General features: G+C 41.6%; 1 protein-coding gene across 4 annotated transcripts in view; it reads left to right on the top strand.

The window, feature by feature from the left end:
• The first annotated feature begins 4,326 nt into the window (after nucleotides 1–4,326).
• Mast2 (microtubule associated serine/threonine kinase 2) overlaps nucleotides 4,327–23,211 on the top strand; it is a 139,190-nt gene continuing 120,305 nt past the window's right edge. For 3 of the 4 annotated variants that reach the window (XM_006238675.5, XM_006238674.5, XM_017593439.3), the window contains exon 1: nucleotides 4,327–4,803. In XM_006238675.5, the coding sequence (XP_006238737.2) occupies nucleotides 4,624–4,803 (180 nt within the window). In that variant the 5' untranslated portion in view covers nucleotides 4,327–4,623. The remainder of the gene's footprint in view (nucleotides 4,804–23,211) is intronic. The other variant, NM_001108005.3, reaches the window with a different exon arrangement.

Below are 23,211 nucleotides of genomic sequence, written 5' to 3'. Positions count from 1 at the left end.
CAGCATTTATTTTTTATATTTTTACAACAGAAGCCTTCTCCAGAACCTTGTATAATCTTTTTTTTTTTTTTTTTTTTGGTTCTTTTTTTTTTTCGGAGCTGGGGACCGAACCCAGGGCCTTGCACTTCCAGAACCTTGTATAATCTTTGTAAATAAGGTAGCCTTTTTCAGGGGTCCTCAATTTTGTCCCAAGCTTTTAAAGCCACTAAGTGACTTTGTCCTATAGTGAGATAATCAAGTTGAATCTGTTCTCATACATCAGAGTGCTGTCCTTTGCCTAGTAACTGGTCTTTTACTATATTCACTTCCCTTACTGTATTTCACTGTTCAGTATTTGAGGCTTCTCTCCACCATGTTAATCATTGCAGCTGTCACTAACCCCTCCCAGTCTTGGGGAATAATTCTATAGCCCAGTTATTTAGAATTTGTTTCCCATATGGCGAATGCATCCCATATAAAATCATGACCTCTTTAAAAATGCCTAGTTCTGTCATTTGTATAGGATGTCAGCATATACTGAATGACTACTGGGAAAGCTGATGGGAAACCCTTGTTACTCCAGGCTGCTCTTCCTCCAACTCTGGCAGCATGGTTGTTTCAAGTTTTACCCTCTCTCAAAATGGGCTATGATCAGATTGTCCTCCTGCTTTTTCAGCTTTTCTCTGATGTGATGGCCCTGTGGCACAGTGTTTTTTTTGTTTTTTTTTGGTTCTTTTTTTCGGAGCTGGGGACCGAACCCAGGGCCTTGCGCTTCCTAGGCAAGCGCTCTACCACTGAGCTAAATCCCCAACCCGCCTGTGGCACAGTTTTGATTCCTCTTTCCTTCTGCAGGAAACTCCAGTTCTCTTACTCAGTCACCAGGACTGAGCCTTCTTGTTCTCCCTGGTGCTCCTCACTTCCCAAGAGCTTCCACCTCCACCCACAACCTCTCTCATTGTACAGTCAACTCAGTAGTCCTTTCAGAAACAAGAGAGAAGAATGGCTCTTTTCTGTCTCCCATTTCTGCAATTTTATTTCCCAGGTACCTCCATTTCCACCTGTGATTTTTCCAACTGCTCAGCCATTCTTCTAACCTTTTTTTTGAAACAGAATATATAAAGAAGAAAAAGAGAAAACAGAAAATCTCTGCTGGAACCAAAGTGGGGGTTATCTCAGCAGTAGTAGCTGTAATAAAGGTTTTGCTGGTATCTTGAAAAGAAATATTCACTACTTTGTTCCTGAGATTTTCTCTATGGCCTTGAAATCATATTTCATTTTTATCCTTAACTTTTGAACCCCACATTGGTGCCACTTGTAGCCAAAATTTGCTATTTTGTGGGTTCTTCTTTTTTCCCATCCTTTATTCCCAGTTTCCCTTCTCTCATTAGATAGGAGAAAAAAAGGAATGGGAGGGAGAGCGTGGGGGGGGGGAAAGAGAGAGCAATCCTTGAATTTAATTTCTTTCCTCTTTCAATATGACTACCAAGAATCTGCAACTAATCCCCTTGAATGACCACCAACCACCAACTCCTGCCTCTCAGGGACCTAACATTTATAGACGCCCTGAAAGGTTCCCAGAATTCTAAATGTCACACAGTAGCAGAAATTCTGCAGCTGATAAACTACACCTCTTCTAGAGCTCAAGGCAAATCACAGTCAGCTGCTGCAGACAGTCTGAAGCAGCCTCATATCCTTATACCTGAGATTAAAGTGAAAACTTATTCTTATTATATTTCTGTGTTTTTTTTAAAAGAAACCAAATTTCCAGAATTGCCACTATCAGTCTATTTCCAAACTAAATCTCAATATTGAGCATAATTAACCTTTTCCTGGATGCAGGACTGTGCAAATGCTTCAAGGACTGTTTCAGTCTGTTTTATTGGCTATTGTGCTGGAGGCTGGCCTGGGTTCCTGCAGGTTGCCATGGTATTTCCTGCCACATAGTCCTCTCCATTGCCAATGTAAAAAGTGAGTTTTGTAGCTAAGCTCCATAGCACAAGCTTGTAAAGGAAGGACTTGGGGGGAAGAGAAAGGAGGATGGAGGTTCCAGGCCAGCTGAGTTACAAACCCTACGCTGCTATAAAGGTCATTTCCATTTTTAAGGAACATTGTGAGTCTGAGAGTGAGTCTCACACCAAGATACCATCTTATATGATGTAACATAATCATGACAGTGATTGTACTACGGTTAACTCATGGGGAAGGGATGACTGAGAATCACCTTAGAGTCAGTCTGTCTACAACACCAGATTGTCCTAATAGTCGACAATGAGGAAGTAGGACGAGAGTGTTCTCCAATCCGAGTCAGTGGATTATCTTTGTGGAGATGAGTACGCCTAAGCCTAGAGGAATCAGATTGGTTGATGGAGATTGATGTTGGAGAAACAGCCTTACAAAACTTCAGCAGCAATCTTAGGATACTATTGTTTTCTCTTACCTATGCTGGGTTTCACTCCTTTGCCGGGATGAAATAGTAATTCATTTTTGTTTCATTTTGTTTTGAGCAGGTCTAGTATTTCTCTTGAATTCTCCTGACACATTTTGTTTATGTAGGTTTGGGATCAAACTCTGGATTTTAAGTATGCTGGGCAAACGCTCTACCAACTAAGCTACATTCTAAGCCCCCAAACAAAACCATTTTTTTTTTTTTTTTGGTTCTTTTTTTCGGAGCTGGGGACCGAACCCAGGGCCTTGCGCTTCCTAGGTAAGCGCTCTACCACTGAGCTAAGTCCCCAGCCCCTAAAACCATTTTTTTTAAATAAAACGATTCTAGGGATTGAATTTGAGACTTTGTGCACGACAGCCAAGCACTTGATCTTCATATAGAAATATTGAACTATGTCTATCTCCTCTCTGGCCATTCTGGATTCAGCATGTGTTTCCGTTCTTCACAAGCAAGAATGTGCTGCTCCTATCATGTAGCAGGGATAACTATAAATAGTGGCACGGGCTAATAGAAAAAAGAGGCAGGCAGAGACTGGATTCTGGATGGTGGCCTTGCCTTCTTAGAAAGTGTACACTTTATCCAGAGCTTTAATTTACTATTCTAAGCAAGACAGTATTACAAAGATTCTTGAGAGTCTTTGGGAAGATGGTTCCTAAGAGAATAAGACTTGATGCAGCGGAACTAGTCGGGAGACTTTTCCAGTTAAACAGGTGAGGGAAGGTGAAACTGGATATGAGTTAGTACCAATGGGATGAAAAGAGAAGGCCGGTCGGAGAGATATCGAGTTTACAGAGCAACAGGCCTTCTTCATTATTAGGTATGAGAGATGAGAAGAAGGAAGGAGCCTGGGATGGCATTCTGTTTCTACCAAGGCAACTGCACGGATGGGGAGGACCTGGGACAGGGGACACAGAACAAAGCCGCATGGGTTGTCCAACACACTGCTTATGTGTGTGGGTTTTGGTATCTCACAGATCTTCGTTTGAGTCCTCTTTGCACTATAACTCACTCTGTTCCCTCCACTGTACAATGAAAATCATAATGACCTCTTCGTGTGTATTTGAATTGAATGCAGTGTCTGAAATGTAGTTGGCTCCATTGTATTAGCCATTATTACTACTCAGGATTCAGGGAGGAGGCAAAAGACAAATGAATCAAACAGGCAGGAAAGGTTTCTGGGAATGAACTCTGGTTAGGTCAAAGAGGAAAAACAGTGTTGTGGCAGACTAGCTGAAGCCAGAAGGCCAGGCATGGCTGAGCTGTCTGCCACGTGTTGTTAAAGCAGATGAGTCACTGAAAGGGGCAGGTCAGGCTGCCCAGGCCGCAGCAGGCTTGACTGTGCCTATATGATGACTTCATTGTCAGTGGGAAGCCCAGACCTTCCGAAGCCGTTTTAGTTTCCGCACCCCGACAGAATACATCACTTCTTTTACAGGACTTTACACACTGTCACACTGTCTGGAAGTGTCAAAGGCAATGTAAAGAAGACAGATGAGAATGGGAATCCTCAACTAATGGGACTATTGCGATGCCACTGACTGGGCTCGTTTCCTTACACCTCAGTCTCATTTCTAACTTGAGGATGAGCTAACTTGTCTCTGAGGCGTAGGAGAGCACTAGGTGAATGTCTGTTGGTAAATAGTGTGTTGATGTCGTTCCTCCCGTTGGAAGACATTTCCGTCTGGACTTGTACCAAAGGGATGAATGGAAGAATCAAAGGGCGTCCCGCAGCCGACGCGGGCGCGCCGGGAGCCCCGCCCCCTTCCGCTTCAGAGCGCGCCGCGCGGCCGCGGGCGGGTCTTCGCGACCGTTCGCCAGCGCGTGCGCGCGGCTGTGGGCGGCAGGCGGGCTCGTCGTGCACGCGCGTGAGGGGCGGGCCGGGCGGCGGGCGGCAGGCGGGCTGGCGGGCCGGCGGCTGGCGGCGGAGCCCGCGGCGGCGGCGGGTGGCCGGCCGAGCGTGTGCCGGGCGGCGGAGGGCGCGGTGGCTGCTATGCTGCCTCCGTGAGGCTCGCCGGGACGGTCTCGGCGCCTCAGCCCACAGGAAGTGCGGGGACACCGCGGGCCGGGTGCGGGTGGCTTCCAGTGCCCGCCGGGCCATGTTGGCCGCGGACCGGGCTTGCCGCGGCAGCGCTGCGGCCCGGGGCCGAGCCAGGCCGGCGCAGTCGCGGTGCTAACGCCCGCGGGGCCCAGACGCGGAGATGAAGCGGAGCCGCTGCCGCGAGCGGCCGCAGCCGCCACCCGCCCGCCGGGAGGATGCGGCTCCGCGGGCGGCCGAGTTGCCCCAGCCGCAGTCTTTGCCCCCGCGCCGGCGAGCGCCGCCCGGGAGGCAGCTACTGGAGGAGCGGAGCGGGCCTATGGGGCACGACAGCAGGGAGCAGGTAAGGTGGGCTGGGTCCGCAAGCGAGGGTGGGCGCAGTGGGGGAAGGGTCCTCGCCGGAGCATCGGGCTGCAGTGGTGAGGGTGGGGATTGAGTCGGTTAGGAGGAGTGGGAGGTCTGAAGAGGCTGAGGGAAGGGGAGTGGAAAAATGAAGGTGGGGGGCCTGGGATTGCAGTGGACGTGGTCGGAGGAATGAATAAAATGGTCTTGGGGAGTAGCCTGGGGCTCTGGATGGAGAGAATGGGTGCTGGAATGTGGCAGGGTGAATGAGCAGCAAAGAATAGGTTTACTAAATTGAGTTATCTAGAGGAGTGAATAGTTTAAGGGAGAAATGCCAGTTTGATAGTGTTGACTGTTCTTAGAGTTTATCCCCACTGTTATAAAAACGGGACATTTGCAAGCATTCTGATTGGGCGGTCATTATACTTTTATAGGCAAGTATTCAGAATCGTTAACGTTTTCCTCAGTAGCTATCTACCCGTTTAAAACCATTATGAAAAATACCTGCATGTGTACAATCTCAAGGCCGGTGCTGTGGACAGAGAATCCGTAGATGAAGGCTCTGCCTTCTAATTTGCCCTTAATGGGAAAAGAGAGAAAATGTAAAAGTACTCGTGGGATTCCCGAATGCACAGGATGTGTGATTTATTAGACAATAGTAGGTGTATTTATGAGTAGGGAATAAAGGTCGGCAATATCAGGTAAACTTGCCACTCACAGCTGTAGGAAGTTCAGTGAAACGAGACTGACAAGGACATTGTAAGATCCTTGATCTTGTTGGACTTTTAGAAAGAATGTTCTGTAGTTATGAACCCCAGGGACAGCATTGCTTTTGAACAGCTCTGCTTCAGACCCCAGTTGAGACCCCACCTTTGAGTCTTTGACGTTCCCGGTCCCCTATCTCTTGCTCATTACATAAAATAAAGGTCCTTAGGCATCATTACTTTGAATTACACTGTTAGCCTATGGTTTTAAAAAAATTCCTCCCTAACTTTGTTTCCCCACTTTTTATTCTCGGAGCCCTGGGTCTTCTGTAATCCCCTACTAGTTCCTGTTCAAAACTTGTGAAATGTATTTCCTCTTCTGACTTAGTTTACCTAGTGCAGTGGACCTTATTGCCTGCTTCAGTAAAGTGTTCAAGGCTATTTGATTCCCCCTTCTTATTTTCTTTTTAAATAAAATTTAATGATTTAGTTTTTATGTGCACTGGTGTTTTTCCTTCAAGTATCTGTGTGAGGGTGTCAGATTACCTGGTAATGAGAGACAGTTGGAGCCCTCAGGAGGGTGCTGGGAATTGAACCTGGGTCCTCTGGAAGAGCAACCTTTTCTCCAGCCTCAATTCCCCTCTTTTAAAAAGGATCTTTTTATTTATTTGTTTTTGCACATACAAGTGTTTGCCTGCATGTATGTTAGTACATCACATAGTTTGGAAACCAGAAGAGGGAGTCAGATCTCTTGGAACTAGAGCTGCAGATAGTTGTGAGCTGCTGGTGGCTGCTGGGAACTAAACCCATAACCTTTGCAAAAGCAGCAAGTACTCTTAATTGTTGAGTCATTTCTCCAGCCAACCCCCTCTTCTTTTTTTTTTTAAAGATAATTTCTATATTCACACAAACTTAGCAGTTACAGAGAAAGAACCATTTATCCTTTTCTCTGATGCTACATCATTGATACACACATCCTTTTTTTGTCTGTTAAAAATCTTACTTATATTATTCTTTGTCTTGTAGCTTAAATAAAATGAAAAGTATAATTTTCTTGAAATGTGTAATTTCCTGTCTCCTAATATGCCTTATCTTGTTGCCTAAACCAACAATCTTCTTGAATTTGTATTCTGTGTCAGTTTCTTCAAAAAAAAAATATATATATATATAATATTAGGGTTTGTCTTGTATACTTAATGCTTTCTCCAAACTGTCTTCAAGGTCATGAGTAACTTTTTTTGTTTGCTTTTTAAATTGAGATTTGGCTTAGTTTAGTGCATAAATCTAAGGTTCATTTAGCATGAATTTTTACAGACTCATATAACCATCTGTCCATTATTCAGGTCAAGGTGGAGAACATTTCCAGTTCCAAAAATGTTGGCTTACTTTCTCCTACTTACTACCCTTCACCAAAGTTAACCACTGTCCCCACCCCTAACACCATAGATTAATTTTTAGCTAAAACTCATATAAATAATATCATGAAGTTTGTACTATTTGTTACTGAATTATTTCATTGAAATAATTTCTATGCATTCTTTTGTGTTCCTTATAGAAATACTTTGCTTTTTCATTGTTGTATAATTTTCCACAGTGTAATCATATTAAACCGTATTTTGCAACTTAAAATAAGGTGTGTCTACCTGTGAATACATTGTGAAAGAGTTACAAAAAGAATTCTGTGATGGTTCAGTGAACTTTTTTTTATATAATTAAATTGGATAGTTTTCCTTCATCTTCTCAAGCTATGTGAACTCTTTGCCATTGTTGACCATGTGTTCTCTTCCTCCCCCCCCCCCCCCCAATATTGATCTCTCTGATGTTTCCTGGACTGTTGTCCTGTGGTTTTTTTCATCTCTGTTCTTAAAACATTCTTTGACGACAATGTAGATAATGCGCTTGGTCCTAATGTTGGCTCTTTATTGTACTCCATTCTTTAGCAAGATCATGCATGGCAGGTGCTGGATGTAGAGTAAAGGTCTTAGGCTTTCATTCATACATTGCATTGTAGAAACCTCCTGGTAGAGTCATTTGAGTCTTTAGCCTGATTTTCTTTTTAGTTCTATGTTGCTAGCTTTGTGCTTAATGTTTCAAAACAAAACTCAGTGTTATAGAGGGGGGAGAAAGGGAAAAGTGTGTGTGTGTGTGTGTGTGTGTGTGTGTGTGTGTGTGTTTATGTAGAGTCAGAGGACACCTTTGGATATGATTCCTCAGACACCATCCACCTTTTTCATTCATATATGTATGAATGCCTGGCTGTTCTGGACTAGTTCTGTAGGCCAGGCTGGCCTTGGACTCAAAGAAATCCACTTGTCTCTGCCTCTTGAGTGCTGGGATTAAAGGCACGCACCACCACTGCTCCAGCTTATTTTACTTTTAAAAATTATGTGTATGTGTGTGTTGTGTATGGGTATGAGTGTAGGATTTCAGGTGTCCTTCAAGGTCAGAGAAGGTGTTGGATACCTCAGAACTGAAGTTATAGGCAGTTGTGAACCACATAGTGAGTGCTATGAATTCAGCTGAGGCCATCAGATAGAGCAGCAAGCATTTTTTTTTTTTTTGTTTTTTTTTTAAAGATTTATTTATTTATTTTGTATACAAGTACACTGTAGCTGTTTTCAGACACACCAGAAGAGGGCATCGGATCCCATTACAGATGGTTGTGAGCCACCATGTGGTTGCTGGGATTTGAACTCAGGACCTCTGGAAGAGCAGTCAGTGCTCTTAACCACTGAGCCATCTCTCCAGCCCAGCAGCAAGCATTTTTAACAGTGGAATCAATTTCCAGCTTCCATTTGTGTTTTGAGACAGGGTTTCTCACTGCACTAGAGCTCTAGACAGTGCTGGTTAGTGTGCCCTAGAGAGCTGTCTGCTTTTGCTTTTTTAAAGACAAAATGGAAAAAACAAAACAAAACAAGGCCTCACTGTATGGTCCTTGGCTGCCCTAGAACTGACTAGAAGATCAGATTGGATTCAAACATATAGAGATCTGCCAGCTTTTGCCTCCTTAGTGTTGGCATTAGAGGTATATGCCATTGTGCTGGTTTTTTTTTTTTAAGCTTAAGAAAATACTATTTGTTTATTTATTGTATATGTGTATATGTGTGATGAAACATTTAAAATCTTCTAAGCCAGGTGTAATGGTACACAGCTGCAGTACTAGTAGGACTGGAAGCTGATACAGGAGGCTCATGAGTTCTAGGCCAGCCTGTGGCCTAGATCCTTTTTCAAATGACAAAACCCTCTTTTAGCTTTAGATGCCTGTTGTGTTTATTATCACTGTTAGTTACCCCTTTATGCAGTATAACACCAGAACTTACAAATTTCTGTCTTCAGAGATATTATTAGCTTATTATCCAGAGAATAAAGCCTGAAGATCGTGACATTCAATGTATTTGAATTATTCATGTAAAGAATAGATGCTCCTCTGGGTTTATTAGTGTCTGTGCTTTTGTACCCCTTTTGTGCTGAGATTAGCTTGTTTTTTTAGTAGTAAATTCTTAGACGTTCACACTGCAGAATAAACTACTTGAAATGTAGTCATTTGTTTGACTGTTAAAAACCAACAAATGGGGGTTGGGGATTTGGCTCAGTGGTAAAGCACTTGCCTAGCAAGCGCAAGGCCCTGGGTTTGGTCCTCAGCTCCAAAAAAAAAAAAAAAAAAAAAAAAAAAAAAACAAAACAAAACAAAAAAACCAACGAATGCTCAGTGGAGATCCTGACTGTCAGCGTCTTAGCAGTGACCAGACTTTTCAGATGCTGTCTTCTTCACTGTTTTGTCTTTAAGCTTTTGAAGTTTTTTGTTTTGTTTTCCTTTGGTTTTGGTGTTTTAAACTAGGTTTCTCTGAGTAGCCTTTCATGCCCTGCAATTCACACTGTAGACTAGGCTGGCCTCAAACTTAGAGCTCTGCGGATCTCTGCCTCCTGAGTGCTGGGATTAAAGGTGTGCCCACCACTCCCCAACTTGTAATGTAGTCTTATCCACTCCTAGGTGTATAGTAGATGCTTAATAAAGAAAAAATCCGGGGTTGGGGATTTAGCTCAGTGGTAGAGCGCTTGCCTAGGAAGCGCAAGGCCCTGGGTTCGATCCCCAGCTCCGAAAAAAGAACCAAAAAAAAAAAAAAAAGAAAAAATCCAAGTTCTACTCTTTGCTGTTAATTTGTGTTATTTAATTTCTCTTAATTTATCTCTCTTGAGATCAGCTTTTAATTTGTCTTAGTCACTGGCACAAAAATCATGATAAAACATTTTGCCTTTGTAGTGTTAGATTTTATTTAAACCTACTGTATTTAGGGTTATTAAACATTTTTTTTTCTTTTTCTTTTTTTCAGAGCTGGGGACCGAACCCAGGGCCTTGCGTTTGCTAGGCAAGCGCTCTACCACTGAGCTAAATCCCCAACCCCGTTAATTAAACATTTTAACCTTCCTTCTAAGAGCCCACTGGCCAGAGGTAGGGGAGAAAGAAGGTTAATAGGAAAAGGGTGTTGTGGACCTGTTTAAAAGTAGTTCTTTTGGGGAGGTTTTTCTATTTGTTGTCAGAATATCAGCAGTCCAGTTTAGTAGCAGACACAAAACATGAATCAGTAGCTGTAGCACGATTGAGCAGAAACAGCAAGGCTCTGCTGAATCTTTCTGAGTCATCGGAAGTGATCAGAGTCAGCCCAGATACCTGGAGAAGTTCTTTGGTGCATTTCTCTCTAAGTTGAAGACCAGCAAAGACCAGTGAAGAAGTGAACTATTGCAAGACATAGTAATGCAAGAGCGTCCTCTCACTATTTGTGGGGCTCTACTTATATTCTTTCTAACCGTCTTGCACCCTCCCAAATGTCTGTTTCAGCAAAACATCCATACCCTCTCTCACAAGACAGCTGCCAGAAAAACATCATGTGACACAAACTGAGTTGTTAAAGAAACCAGAAATTTCCATTTTATGACTTCTATTAGATCCTACACCACAGTCCTTTACACTACTACCACCTCTCAAACCAGAGCTGTTTATTGGAAAGTGATGGCTTGTCTAATGATATAAAACAATAAAAATGTATTTACAAATGAATCAACTTAATTTTACATATACTTAGTACAATCTTTGCTTTCCTTTTGCTGCTCTTACTCATCTAAGGCCAACCTTGGAGTTATGTTGGAAGCATTACAACACTTTATAAATTATTCTAGAAAGTGGGCTAGATAGATGGTGATCTTGTAGAGGACCCTGTTTCAATTCCTAGCACCCACAGGATAGTTTACAACTATTCCAGTTCCAGGAAACATGATGCCCTCTTCTGGCTTCCATAGCCATTTGCTCACACCTGGTGTACATACTTACATGCAAGCAGAGCGTTCACATATATAACCTAAAGATAAATCTAAAAGAATAATGAGGGAAAAAAGCTCTAGAGAACCATGATGATCAAAATGTCAGGATATTGCCATAGAAAGAGACATGCAAGCCAGTAAATTGAAATGGAGAGCCTAGAGCTTGACCAGGCACCTACAGGGAACTTATTTTTGAAGAAGGTGCTAACTTTGTACATTGAAGAAAGGACAGTCTCTTTAATAAGTGGTGCTGAAAAGTCTGGATATGCGCATGCAGAAGGAAACTAGCGCCATACACAAAACTCAACTCAGAATAAATTCAAGAGTTAAATACAAAACCTGGAACTACTAGAAAAATGTTTGAGGGAGATCCTTCAGGACATTGAACCAGGCAAGGATTTTTGTATAAGATCAGAAGTTCTGGAAACAAAAGCAAAATTTGAGAAATGGTTTACATCAAATTGAAAAGCTCTGCAAGGGGTTGGGGATTTAGCTCAGTGGTAGAGCGCTTGCCTAGCAAGCACAGGGCCCTGGGTTCAGTCCCCAGCTCTGAAAAAAAGAAAAAAAAAGAAAAAAAAAGAGAAAAGCTCTGCAAAGTTAGAGAAATAGTGAAGAGAACTTATGAAATGGGAAAAGACTTTTGCCAATTATCTGATTTACGGAATAATATCAAGAATATGTAAGGAACTATGTGTATAAAACAAAACAGAAAAAGAACTTCTTTTTTTTTTTTTCGGAGCTGGGGACCGAACCCAGGGCCTTGCGCTTGCTAGGCAAGCGCTCTACCATTGAGCTAAATCCCCAACCCCGAAAAAGAACTTCTATAAGCCCATCAATCCTATTTGGGATTATATACCCAAAGGAAATTAAATCTATATGTTCTAGAGAAAGCAGCAACCCTAGGTTTATAATGGCTGTACTTAGAATAGCCAAGACAGGCAAATCAACTGTTAACAGTTAAAATGTGATATATGTTCACATATACACAATTAAGCTATGAAAAGATAGAAGCTTATAATTTGTAATGGATAAATCCAGAGGACATGTGGCATAGAAAGTACTGTGCGGTCTCACATGTCGGTCTTATGGAAATGGAAATTAGTGACTACTAAAGTCTGATGAAGATAGGGAGAGATTGGTCAGTAGGTCCAAAGTTGCAGTTTTATGTTACATAGATAAAAATACAAAGTTTATGTTTCACTATAATTGTTTGGGGTGATCGTTCTGTTAATTGCCTTAATTTGATTATTACACACCATAGACATGTATTGAAACAGTGTATTGTATCTCATAAATTTGCATAATTAAATAAAAATTTTACCAGGTATGATGACACAAATCAGTCTTCGCTACTTTGTGGGGTCTTTTTCCCACCCTTTCCTCCCCAACTCCCATTTCACCCCCTATCACTAGATAAAGAATGATAGAAAGGGGAGGGAGGGAGGGAGAGAAGAAGGGAGGGAGAGAAGGAGGGAGGAGAGGGAGGGAGGGAGAGAGAGAGGGGGGGAGGGAGGGAGGGAGGGAGGGAGGGAGAGAGAGAACAACTAAACCCCTGAATGAACAACAACCACCACTGCCTTGGGGCTCTAGAATTTATGTGCCCTTTGAAAAGTTCCCAGAACTCCAAATGTCACACAATAATTTGCAGCTGGCAAAACCACACTTCTGCTAGAGCATGAGGTAAATGGTCAGCTGCTTTGGACAGTCTGAAGCAACCCCACATCCCTACACCTGGGATTAAAATGAAAGCATGTTTTATAACATTTCTGTGATTTTTAAAGAAGCCAAAATTCCAGAATTCTCATTACTCAGAGCTATGTAGTGAGACCTATCTTTTTTTTTTTTTTAAGGTTAAATTTGTTCTTGCAGTTGCTTCATATTTGGCACCACCCATTTTTATTTTTCACTAACTTAACAGACATGGTATTTCTTAAATGGTCTTGACTAATTTGTCACATTCTGTTACATCCTTTCCCCCTTTTAAATACTGTTGGACTATAGCAATGAGAAGGTCAGATGATAGTGTGTCTTCATTAAATTTCCTCTCACTTCACTTTGTGGTCAGCTGGACTTGACAAGTTGATCATTGTTCCCTGTTGTCTTCTGTTATCAGGATCTGGTGATCTGCATCCTGTCTCATCGGAAGTGCTTCTGGGTGCTCAGTATGATTCTTTTATTTGTACTGTGAGATGTCATCAGGTTCTCCTGGTTTGACAATCTCCACATTTATTTCTCTGTTCTTGACCATTCTCTTGATCTAAGATTTGTTTCTAGTTTAGTCTGCATTTCCACTTGAATAGCCTATAGATCTTTTAAGCCTAACATGTCCCCAAACTAAACTGTGGTTTTAGAGAGTTTTTTCTTTTAGATTTATTTATTTTTAAAGCTTTTTATTTATGTGAGTACTGTTGCTGTCTTCAGACACATCAGAAGAGGGTATTAAATCCCATGATAGACAGACAGTCATGAGCCACCATGTTGCTGGGATTTGAACTCAGGACCTCTGGAAGAGCAGCCAGTGCTCTTAACCACTGAGCCTTCTCTCTAGCCCAGATCTATTTATTTTTAATGCGTATGGGTGTTTTGCCTGCATATATGTCTGTGTGTCATATGCATGCCTGGTTCCCACAGAGGCCAGAAGAGGATATTAGATCTCCTGGAACTGGAGGTGTAGACATTTTTTTTTTCTCCCCCCCGAGGTGTAGACATTTGTGTGCTACAATAATGGGTGCTGGGAATTGAACCCTGATCCTCTGCAAGAGCAACCAGTGAGTGCTCTTAATCACTGAGCCATGGTTTTATCTGCCCCAACTAAATCTCTCTCTCTTTTTTTCTTTTCTTTTTTTTTCTTTCTTTTTTTCTTTTTTTCTGGATCTGGGGACTGAACCCAGGGCCTTGCGCTTGCTGGGTAAGCGGTCTACCACTGAGCTAAATCTCCAACCCCCACAACTAAACTCTCAATGTTCACTTCCCAGTCTGTATCTTTCCGAAGCTTCCCATGTTACCAAATAGTACCATCATTCAGATTCATTAAGTTATTCAGATCAAGTCTTGGAAGCTGTCACTGATTATGTGTATCTGTGTGAGTATGTGAGTATTCAGGTTCCTGTGGAGTTAGTCCTGTTGGGCCCTGAACTCCATTCTTCTGGAAGGGCAGTAAGAACTCTGAGATGTACCATCTCTCCATAAATGTTGTTGATCCAAAGTCTCACTATGTAACTCAGGTAGGCCAGGGACTCATTAAATAACAGAGGATGGTCTTAGTCTCAAATCTCTTTTTAAACCTAACAAGTACCGATCTGGTTTGTTCCCTTTTTTAAAATTAAAATTAAATTAAAAATTTTAATTTATTGTATATCTGTGATTTAGGGTTTTATTGCTGTGAAGAGACACTGTCACCATGGCAATTCTTTTTTTTTTTTTTTTTTTTTTTTCCGGAGCTGGGGACCGAACCCAGGGCCTTGCGCTTCCTAGGCAAGTGCTCTACCACTGAGCTAAATCCCCAACCCAACCCCAGCAATTCTTAAAAGGGAACATATTTAATGGGGCTGGCTTATAAGGTCAGAGGTTATTAGTCCATTATTGTCATGATGGCGGCATGGAAGCAGACATGGTGCTGTCAAGGAGCTGAGAGTTCTCCACGGGATCTGCAGGCAGCATGGGGGAGGGACATCGGGCCTAGCTTGGGCATCTGAAACCCCAAAAAGCCTGCCACCAGTGACATGCTTCCTCTAACAAGGCCACACTTCTCAGTAGTGCTAGTCGCTGTGACCCTAAGGAGGCCATTGTTTCATTCAAAGTACCCACTCTGTGTACCTCTGCTCACAAGTGGAGGTCACAGGACAAGTTGAGGGAATTGATTCTCATGCTATGTGGATTCTAAAGATGGAACTCAATTATCATGAGGCTGTGTGACAAGTTCTTTACCCACCTTTACTGAGCCAACCCGCTAGCCCTATGATTCTGTTCTTAACCTTTCATTTTCCTGTCAGTCCCTCGTGTCTGTTGGGTATACGTTCAGATTGAGGAAACTGCTCTACACGTTCCCACCATTTCTCTGTAAGACAGGGTGGTGGTAGGCCCTATGTTTCAATCCCAGGATTTGAGAGGGAGAGGAAGGTAGATCTTTGTGAGTTTGAGGCCAGCCAAGAGAATCCTGCCAGGGCTGGCGGGGCTGGGGTGGGGTGGGTAGGAGGACTACAGAGTCTTTATAGTCTTACCCTATTAAATCTTTCATGTAAGTTCCTATGCATCTCCTAACTGATCTTCTTGTTCTATTCTTATGGTCTCTTCTGTGATATTTTGCATGTAGAAAATCATTCTGTAGAACCTTAAGTATGAGCTTGTCTCTTTACTAAAAACACCTTTACAGTTGTTTCCATCATAATTTAGATCAAAGTTCAAAGTTCTGATGACTTTGTCCTATAAGACTTTATGTTATCTGGCTCTTGGCTTCATTTCCTCATCTTGTTTACTAGCTCTAGTCACTATGGTTGCCGTGGTGGTCCCCAAGTACAGTAAGCATTTCTGTCTACTTGAGAACATTTTAAAAATTACTATTGCTTTAGGAATTTTTTCACTTATGGTTTCTGTACCTGGAATTCCCTTTTTTTTAGATGGGTGTGTACAGATGGTTTTCTTACTTTGTTCATGTCTGTTGAGATAATACTTCTTTTTTTTTTTCTTTTCTTCAGAGCTGGGGACCGAACCCAAAGCGCTCTACCACTGAGCTAAATCCCCAACCCCATAGTACTTCTTAAAGAAATCTTTCTTGACTATCCATTCCAAAATAACTCTCCAGTTCACTCCCTTTTCTCTTTGTATTCTTATCTTCTATTGGTAGTTTGGTCACAGTTTTTGGTATTTAAAATGAGAGTCATGCTGGAGTCTTGCTGGGCTGTTGGGACTACTCAGTGGGTGTAGGTAGGCAGTTGTTGTGTAAACCGGGTGACCAGAGTTAGATACTTAGAGCCAATGTAAAAAGTGTATCTGCAATTCTAGCACTTCGGGGAGCAAGATGGGTGGTGGAAATAGAATCAACCAGAAGCTCATGGACTATCTAGCTTGAAGGGTGAAGCACAGTGGAAACAGCAGGAGAGACCCTCCCTTAAAAATAATAGATGGTGGTAGAGCGCTTACGCAAGACCCTGGGTTCGGTTCTCAGCTGGGGGGGGAAAGGGGGGATGGAAGGAGAGAACCAATTCTTGAAAGTTTTCTCTGACTTTCACCGGTTTTCTTTATTAAGAACCTGTCTTAGAATGGGATATATCTCCATTGATTTGAGAATGTAGTTGAGATCAAAGCTTTAGAGACCCTTCCTTCCTTCTAAATTCTGAGGTATATAGTGTCTCTGCCTGTATCCCACCAAAGCAGAGCTACTTTTTAGTATTGTTAGTCTTTCTGTTAGGTATTTAGGAATGATTTATGAAGCAGAACATTTATCTATAGTTGGTAATAGTTTTTAAAGTTATTTCTTTTTTTTTTTTTTTTTCTTTTCTTTTTTTCAGAGCTGGGGACCGAACCTAGGGCCTTGCGCTTGGTAGGCAAGCGCTCTACCACTGAGCTAAGTCCCCAACCCCTTAAAGTTATTTCAAAGGGATAATATGATTTTTGTTCAGGTAACCCTGGGATATTTAGTTTCTGCCTTTGACTGGTAAAAGAAAGACATTGTTATTCTAGCTCAGACTTTGGTCTTTATATTAGTTAGGGAAGCTGACTGGTTCGTGTAATAGATACATCTAGAATGACCTAGCCTGATAGACACTTTTTCATTCTCTAGGTTCTAGTAAGGTCACCTGAGGATGATGACAAAGTGGATGATGGGCCAGCATAATCACTCTCACTTATAATTTACTTCCAGAATCAGTTCCAGGCCTACAGTTAACTGCTAGAAGGCTTAGGACATTATGTAGATGCTTAGGAAGGGGATCATGTTTTCTCAGCTTGTACCTCAAACCTCAGGATCGTTGGGAGAATTTTTAGTTTTCTTTTCTTTCTTTCAGAGCCCACAGAATTTTGAGTTGCCACCATTTTGGATTTAAGGAAATCTGAAAAAACTTGTTTCTCTTTGCTTACCCTATACCCATGAGGCATTGATTATAATCTAGTGTTGGATTGTGATAGTAACTGTGCAGATAAATTAGCTTATGGGGTGGGATGCAGCTTAGTGTACAGGGGGCTTGCCTAGCATATCTTGAAGCCCTGGGCTTAATCACAGCACTGTAAAGCAGATGTGATGGTGTATTAACTCATGAGGCAGACACAGCATCAGAAGTTCAGTCGTCCTTTGCTGTATAGAGAGATTGAGGCCAGCCTGGGAAAACCTGAGACCTTGTCTCCAAAAAAAAAAAAAAAAAAAACCAAAAAACAAAAAAAAACCCCTAAATGATCCAGTAAGCTACATAGTGCCCCTAAAGTTGGAATTTCATGTAATTTGTAATATTTTCATATTGATAATATTTCATGAAGTATTTGTTTTCCTACTTTCAAAACATAAAAAATAGGGCTAGAGAGATTGAGTTAGCTGTTACGAGCACTGACTGCTCCTCCAGAGGTCCTAAGTTCAATTCCCACACATGGTGGCTCACAACCATCTGTAATGGGATCTGATGCCCTCTTCTCATGTATCTGAAGACAGCTACAGTGTACTCATAAAAATAAAATAGATAAATCTTAAAAAAACTTTAAAAATACTTCTAGCTGCCTATCTGGGTCTGGCAGATATATAGGATTTGGTTTGCCAGTCTTGATCTATGTTATTATATTCAAATCAGTTTGTTTAATCTGTAGTAGTATTTTGATTTATTCATTCTACCTTTTTCCTTTTTTTCGAGACCATCTATATACACCTGGTATAATCTAACCTAGAATTCTCTGTATAGATCAGGCTTGCCTCGTAACATACAGAGATCTGTCTGTCAAGTGCTGGGTATATTGTGACTAAATATCAATTTATTCCTTAGGTTATTTCCATCCTCTTTATTGTAGTGCTGCAGTAAATAATCTTAAGCCTTTTTTATCTTTTTTGCACATGTTCAAGAGTTTCTCTTCTTGGATGTTATTTTCAAAGTGTTTTTGATGTGACTATACCAAATATGCATATGTTCATATTTATGTGTATTTATTTTGAGATAGTCCTGGCTGGCCAGGATGGAATATGTAGGCCAGGTTGGCCTTGAGCTCACAGAGATCCACCTTTCTCTCTGGTCCCTGAGTACTGTATCCCCCTGGAGCTGAAGTACAGGCTGTTATAAACAGCCCATATAGCATGGGTGCTGGGAGTGGACCTTGTGTCCTTTGCAAGAGCAGTAGAGGTTCTTAACCTGCTTCATCCCAGTGTTTTAAAAACATTTTTTCTGTTTTTTGTTTGTTTTTTTTCTAATTGATTGCTTGCAATTCTTCATATCATTTAGATATATTATGGAGAAAAAGCAGGCTTTGAAGTTAGATTTGAATTCTTTGTAGTATAATAGGGTTGAATTTGAAATAAAAATGACTGTCTTAGGACTGAAGAAATGGTTAAGGATTGGAGAGATGGCACTGTGGTTAAGAACACTAGCTCCTCTTTCCCAAGAACTGGGTTCAATTCCCAGTACCCACCTGGTGGATTATAACTTTTATTCCAGGGGATACAATGCTTTTCTTTGATATCTGGGGACACTAGGCATGCATGCATGTGGTACACATGGCAAAACACTCAAGCATATAAAATAACAACAAATCGTAAAAGAGTGAATTAGAAAATGATGGTCACCCTGAGCTGCTCCAAGGAGCCTGAGAGGCTCACAGAGGCTTTGATGGGGAGCTGCAGCAGTAGAGGACGAGGTTACAGAGTGTGCAGTATCTCCAGAACAAGTGAAACAAGTTCTTATGGGGAGATGCTTTTAAAAGTGCCTCCCACCCCTCATATGTGGACAGAGGGATATATACTGCACGTGGTTGATCAGGTTCTGCACCTGAACTTGCTGCCCAATCACACAACTTCCTTGGTTCTAAGTAACAAGGTATTTAAGACAAAGACTGAATGGTTCATTTTCTGGATCAAGCCTCCTCAGAAGATCTCCGTGCTGATGTCTTTGTTCTATGCTGCTGCCTGAGACCATGCTGATGTCTATGACAGGGCTATCGCAGAGACTATGATGTCGATGTCTGTTTTGAGTGCTGCCACCCGAGGTCATGTAGATGTCAATGATTCTGTGCTGCTGCCTGAGGTCACGTTGATGTCCGTGGTCCTTGCTGCTACCCGAAACCATGTGGGAAGCTCATGATCTGTGCTGCCGCAGGCTGTATGGCAAGGAGGCTTCTTTTGCAGTGTATGGACAGCTGCAGGCTCATAACTGAAAGAGAGACATTGAAGGCTGCTGTGACAACCCTCCTTGTCCCCTTAAAGAAACAGTCCAGACAGGAAGCTATCGAAGAGAGTCCATAAAAGTTGTGATAAAGATGCTGAAGTGTAGCTCTCCACAGTTGTGGCTTCTAGTGGGGGCTGGGGGTGAGGGTGAGAAAGGATCCATTTATCTTTAAGGGGCTGGCTTGGGAGTGTGACCATGCTCCAGTGAGAATAAGGGCAACACAGATTGGACTTGGTCTTGTTTTTTTGTGTCAGGGAGACCTCAAGGGTATGTGGGGGGTGGGCCTTGGAGGATTGTAAAGCAAGTGTGATCAGGGTGCATTGTATGAAATTCCTAAATAGTTTATAAAAATATTATGTGGTGATAAAAAGAGTGAGTTCACCCACAAAACTTAAAATGTAAAAAAAAATTAAAAAGTTTTCCATTATATAGGAAAGAAAATCTCATAAGGCTTTGTCTGTTTTATTAATTCTTTCATATTACTTAATTTCTTAGATTGTATTTTTCTCTGTTTTTCTTGAGCTTTCTTATCCTATAGTTCTGATTTGTGTTCTATATCATAAATATATTTAAATTTTTCATTTGGGGTATATTTGTTGTGTTGTGTTTGTATGGTTTATGTGCTGGTTAGTGTATTAATATGTACTGGGGGGTTGGGGATTTGGCTCAGTGGTAGAGCGCTTGCCTAGCAAGCGCAAGGCCCTGGGTTCGGTCCCCAGCTCCGAAAAATAGAAAAGAAAAAAAAAATATGTACTGGTAGGTGTATTGTGAGGTCAGAGATAGATGTTTGCTGCCTCTTCTCAGTGTTGGCCTTTATATTTTGAGACACTCATTGAACCCTAAGCTTGATTTGACCGAGTAGTAGATGGCCAGTGAACCTCCTGCCTCTCTGTCCCTGTCCATTCCTACCTAACTAATGTTGGGGTTGCAGTCTTGGAGCCTGGCTTTTTATTTGTTTGGTTTTTCAAGACAGTGTTTGTTTCTCTGTGTTGTCTTGGCTGTCCTGGAGCTTGCTTCATAGACCAGGCTGGTCTCTAACTCAGAAATTGACCTGTTTCTGCCTCCTGAGTGCTGGGAATACAGGCGTTCTACATATACCTGCCTGAAGCCTGGCTTTTTATATAGGTTTTGGGAATTGGAACTCTTTTTTTTTTTTCTTTTTTTTTCCGGAGCTGGGGACCGAACCCAGGGCCTTGTGTATGCTAGGCAATGGCTCTACTGCTGAGCTAAATCCCCAACCCCGGGAATTGGAACTCTTAACATTATGCTTGTGTAGCAGCACTTTGCCAATTAAGCCAGCTTTCCAGGCCATTTTAAAATAACCTTTAAAACCATAGATTACAGAAGAAATGGCTGATGTATTTATTTATCTACAGAATCTTTTTTTTCTGATTTTGTTGCGTTTTTTTTTTTCTTGGTTTCCCTTTTGTGCAGAGAAATTCCCTTAGTCATTCTACTAGACTAGGTATGCTATCAACAGATTCTGTTAGTTACCTTTTTTTTTTTTTTCTTTTTTTTTCGGAGCTGGGGACCGAACCCAGGGCCTTTGAGCTAAATCCCCAACCCCTAGTTACCTTTTTTTTTTTTTTTTTTTTTTTGGTTCTTTTTTTTTCGGAGCTGGGGACCGAACCCAGGGCCTTGCGCTTCTTAGGTAAGCGCTCTACCACTGAGCTAAATCCCCAGCCCCCCTAGTTACCTTTTTAAAGGATATTTTTATATCCATTGCTTCAGGGCTGACTTGTTTCTCTTCAACATTTGTAAGTGTACTACTTTTTCTGGACTAGTTTTTAAGATTTTGTTTATTTCATGTATATGAATACACTGTAGCTGTCTTCAGACACACCAGAAGAGGGCATCGGATCCCTGTTACAGATGGTTGTGAGCCACCATGTGGTTGCTGGGATTTGAACTCAGGACCTCTGGAAGAGCAGTCAGTGCTCTTAACCACTGAGCCATCTCTCCAGCCCCTGGACTAGTTTTTAATGAGAAATTTTTCTTTCAGATGATTTCTCCCTAGAGTGAGTTTCTCCCAACTGCTTCATACTTTTCTCTTTGTTTATGCTTTTTCAGAATTTGTATTTTTTAATGTATTTCTTTGAGTCTATCTGGTTGAAGTTTCCTTACCTCCTTGGACTGTAGGTTTATGGGTCTTTGGTACATTTGGAAAAAGTAACTGCTTACTCTAGCGCCATGTCTGCTCGTCTTGTTCTTTATGAAATGGGTACTGTGGACTTTACATCTTTTTGTTATAATAATTCTACAGGTTCTTGAGTCTCTTTTACAGTTTTCAATCTTATTTCTCTTGATTGATTATATTGAATGTTTTCTATTCTGTGTTCTAATTCAGTTTCTTTCCCTTTTTTCAGTTCTAAAAATCTCTATCCCTCATCTTCCATGGTCTCATTATGTTCTTTGTCTGTCTCGGAAGTCACTATGTCAGAGGTTCTCACCCTGTGGTTGAATGACCCATTCACAGATTGTCTAAGACCAACAGAAAACCTGTGTTTTTATACTACAATCTGCAACAGTACATTTACAAAGTAGCAATTGAAGTAATTTTATGGTTGAGGGTGACCACAACATGAAGAGCTAGCTGGGTTAGGAAGGTTGAGAATCTCTGCATGTATGTAGACCAGGCTGGCCTCAAATTCATTGCCTCTGCCTCCTGCCTGCCAGGATTAAAGGCATGTGCTGCTATACCTGGTTCCTTTTGATTTTTAAAAGATATTTCTATTTTTCTTTGCTGAGGGCTTAACATTTTTGTTTTAAGAATATTTGTAATTGTACATAAAAGTATTTTATCAAGTGTATTTAAAAGTTGCTTGTTTGTTTTGAGACAGAATCTCACAATCTGGCAGGCTTGGAACACACTGTGTAGACTAACTAGCCTAGCCTGAAACTCTCAGGGACCTGTCTGCTTCTGCTTCCTGAGCACTGGGATTAAAGGTCTATCATATTATGCCCTACCTTAAGACATTTTTTTCCCTTTGACTTTTTCTTTTGTGGTCTGATGATTAAAAAATATAATTTTGAGGTTTTATTTGTTTTTATTTTATGTGTAGGGGTGTTTTACCTGCTTGTATGCATTTGCACCATGTCCATACAATGCCTGCAGAAGGGCATTGGATCCTTCTGGAGCAGTTGTGATTCGCCATGTGGATGATAGATTTGAACCCAGGTCCTCTGGAAGATCAGCTAGAACTCTTAACCACTGAGCCATCATTCTTTTGCCCCTCCTTGCTGTTTTTGGAACGGATAGACTGGACTTTGTAGCTGAAGATAATTTTGAACTTCTAATTATCCTTTTACTTCCCTAATACTAAAAGTGTGTGCTACCACTACTCCCAGTTTATGAATCGTTGGGGTTAGAAGGCAGGGGTTTGTGCACGGCAGACAAGCATTTTATCAATTGAGCTAGATCCTTAGTACCCTGTTAGTTGATCGATTGATTGATTGAGAACTATTTGATTATTTTCTCATTTGCTTTTTATGTCATTTATTTTTAAGTTATTGTTTTTCTGGTCACTGTGGAGAATACACACACACACACACACACACACACACACACACACACGACCTAAATTTATTTGTTTTTATTTTTTACTGTGCTAGGGATCAAACCATGATCTTAGATATGCTAGGTAAATAAATACTCTACCACTGACCTAACATCCTCTAACCGTTAAATTTCTTACTAAGTTGAATTGTATCAATTTAACTTTAATTGGATGCAAAACTTTTCTTTCTTTCCTCCTCTTCCTCCTCCTTCCCTCTTCTTCTTCCTCCTCTTCTTTTTCTTCTCCCCTCCACCCCCCCCCCCCCCCATAACATTCCTCTGTGTAACAGCTCTGGCAGTCCAGGAAGCTTGCTGTGCCACCAGGTTGGCCTCAAACTGAGAGACCCACCTTCCTCTGATTCCTGACTGCTAAGATTAAAGGTGGACACCACCCCTGTGCAGCTACCTTCCCTCCCTCCCTCCCTCCCTCCCTCCCTCCCTCCTTCCCTCCCTCCCTCCTTCCCTACCTCCCTTCCTTCCTT

Source organism: Rattus norvegicus, chromosome 5 (assembly GCF_036323735.1).
Source record: "Rattus norvegicus strain BN/NHsdMcwi chromosome 5, GRCr8, whole genome shotgun sequence".
NCBI classification, from domain to species: Eukaryota; Metazoa; Chordata; class Mammalia; order Rodentia; family Muridae; genus Rattus; species Rattus norvegicus.
The sequence above is the reverse complement of the archived record's forward strand: the minus strand, read 5'-3'. Positions and strand labels throughout refer to the sequence as shown.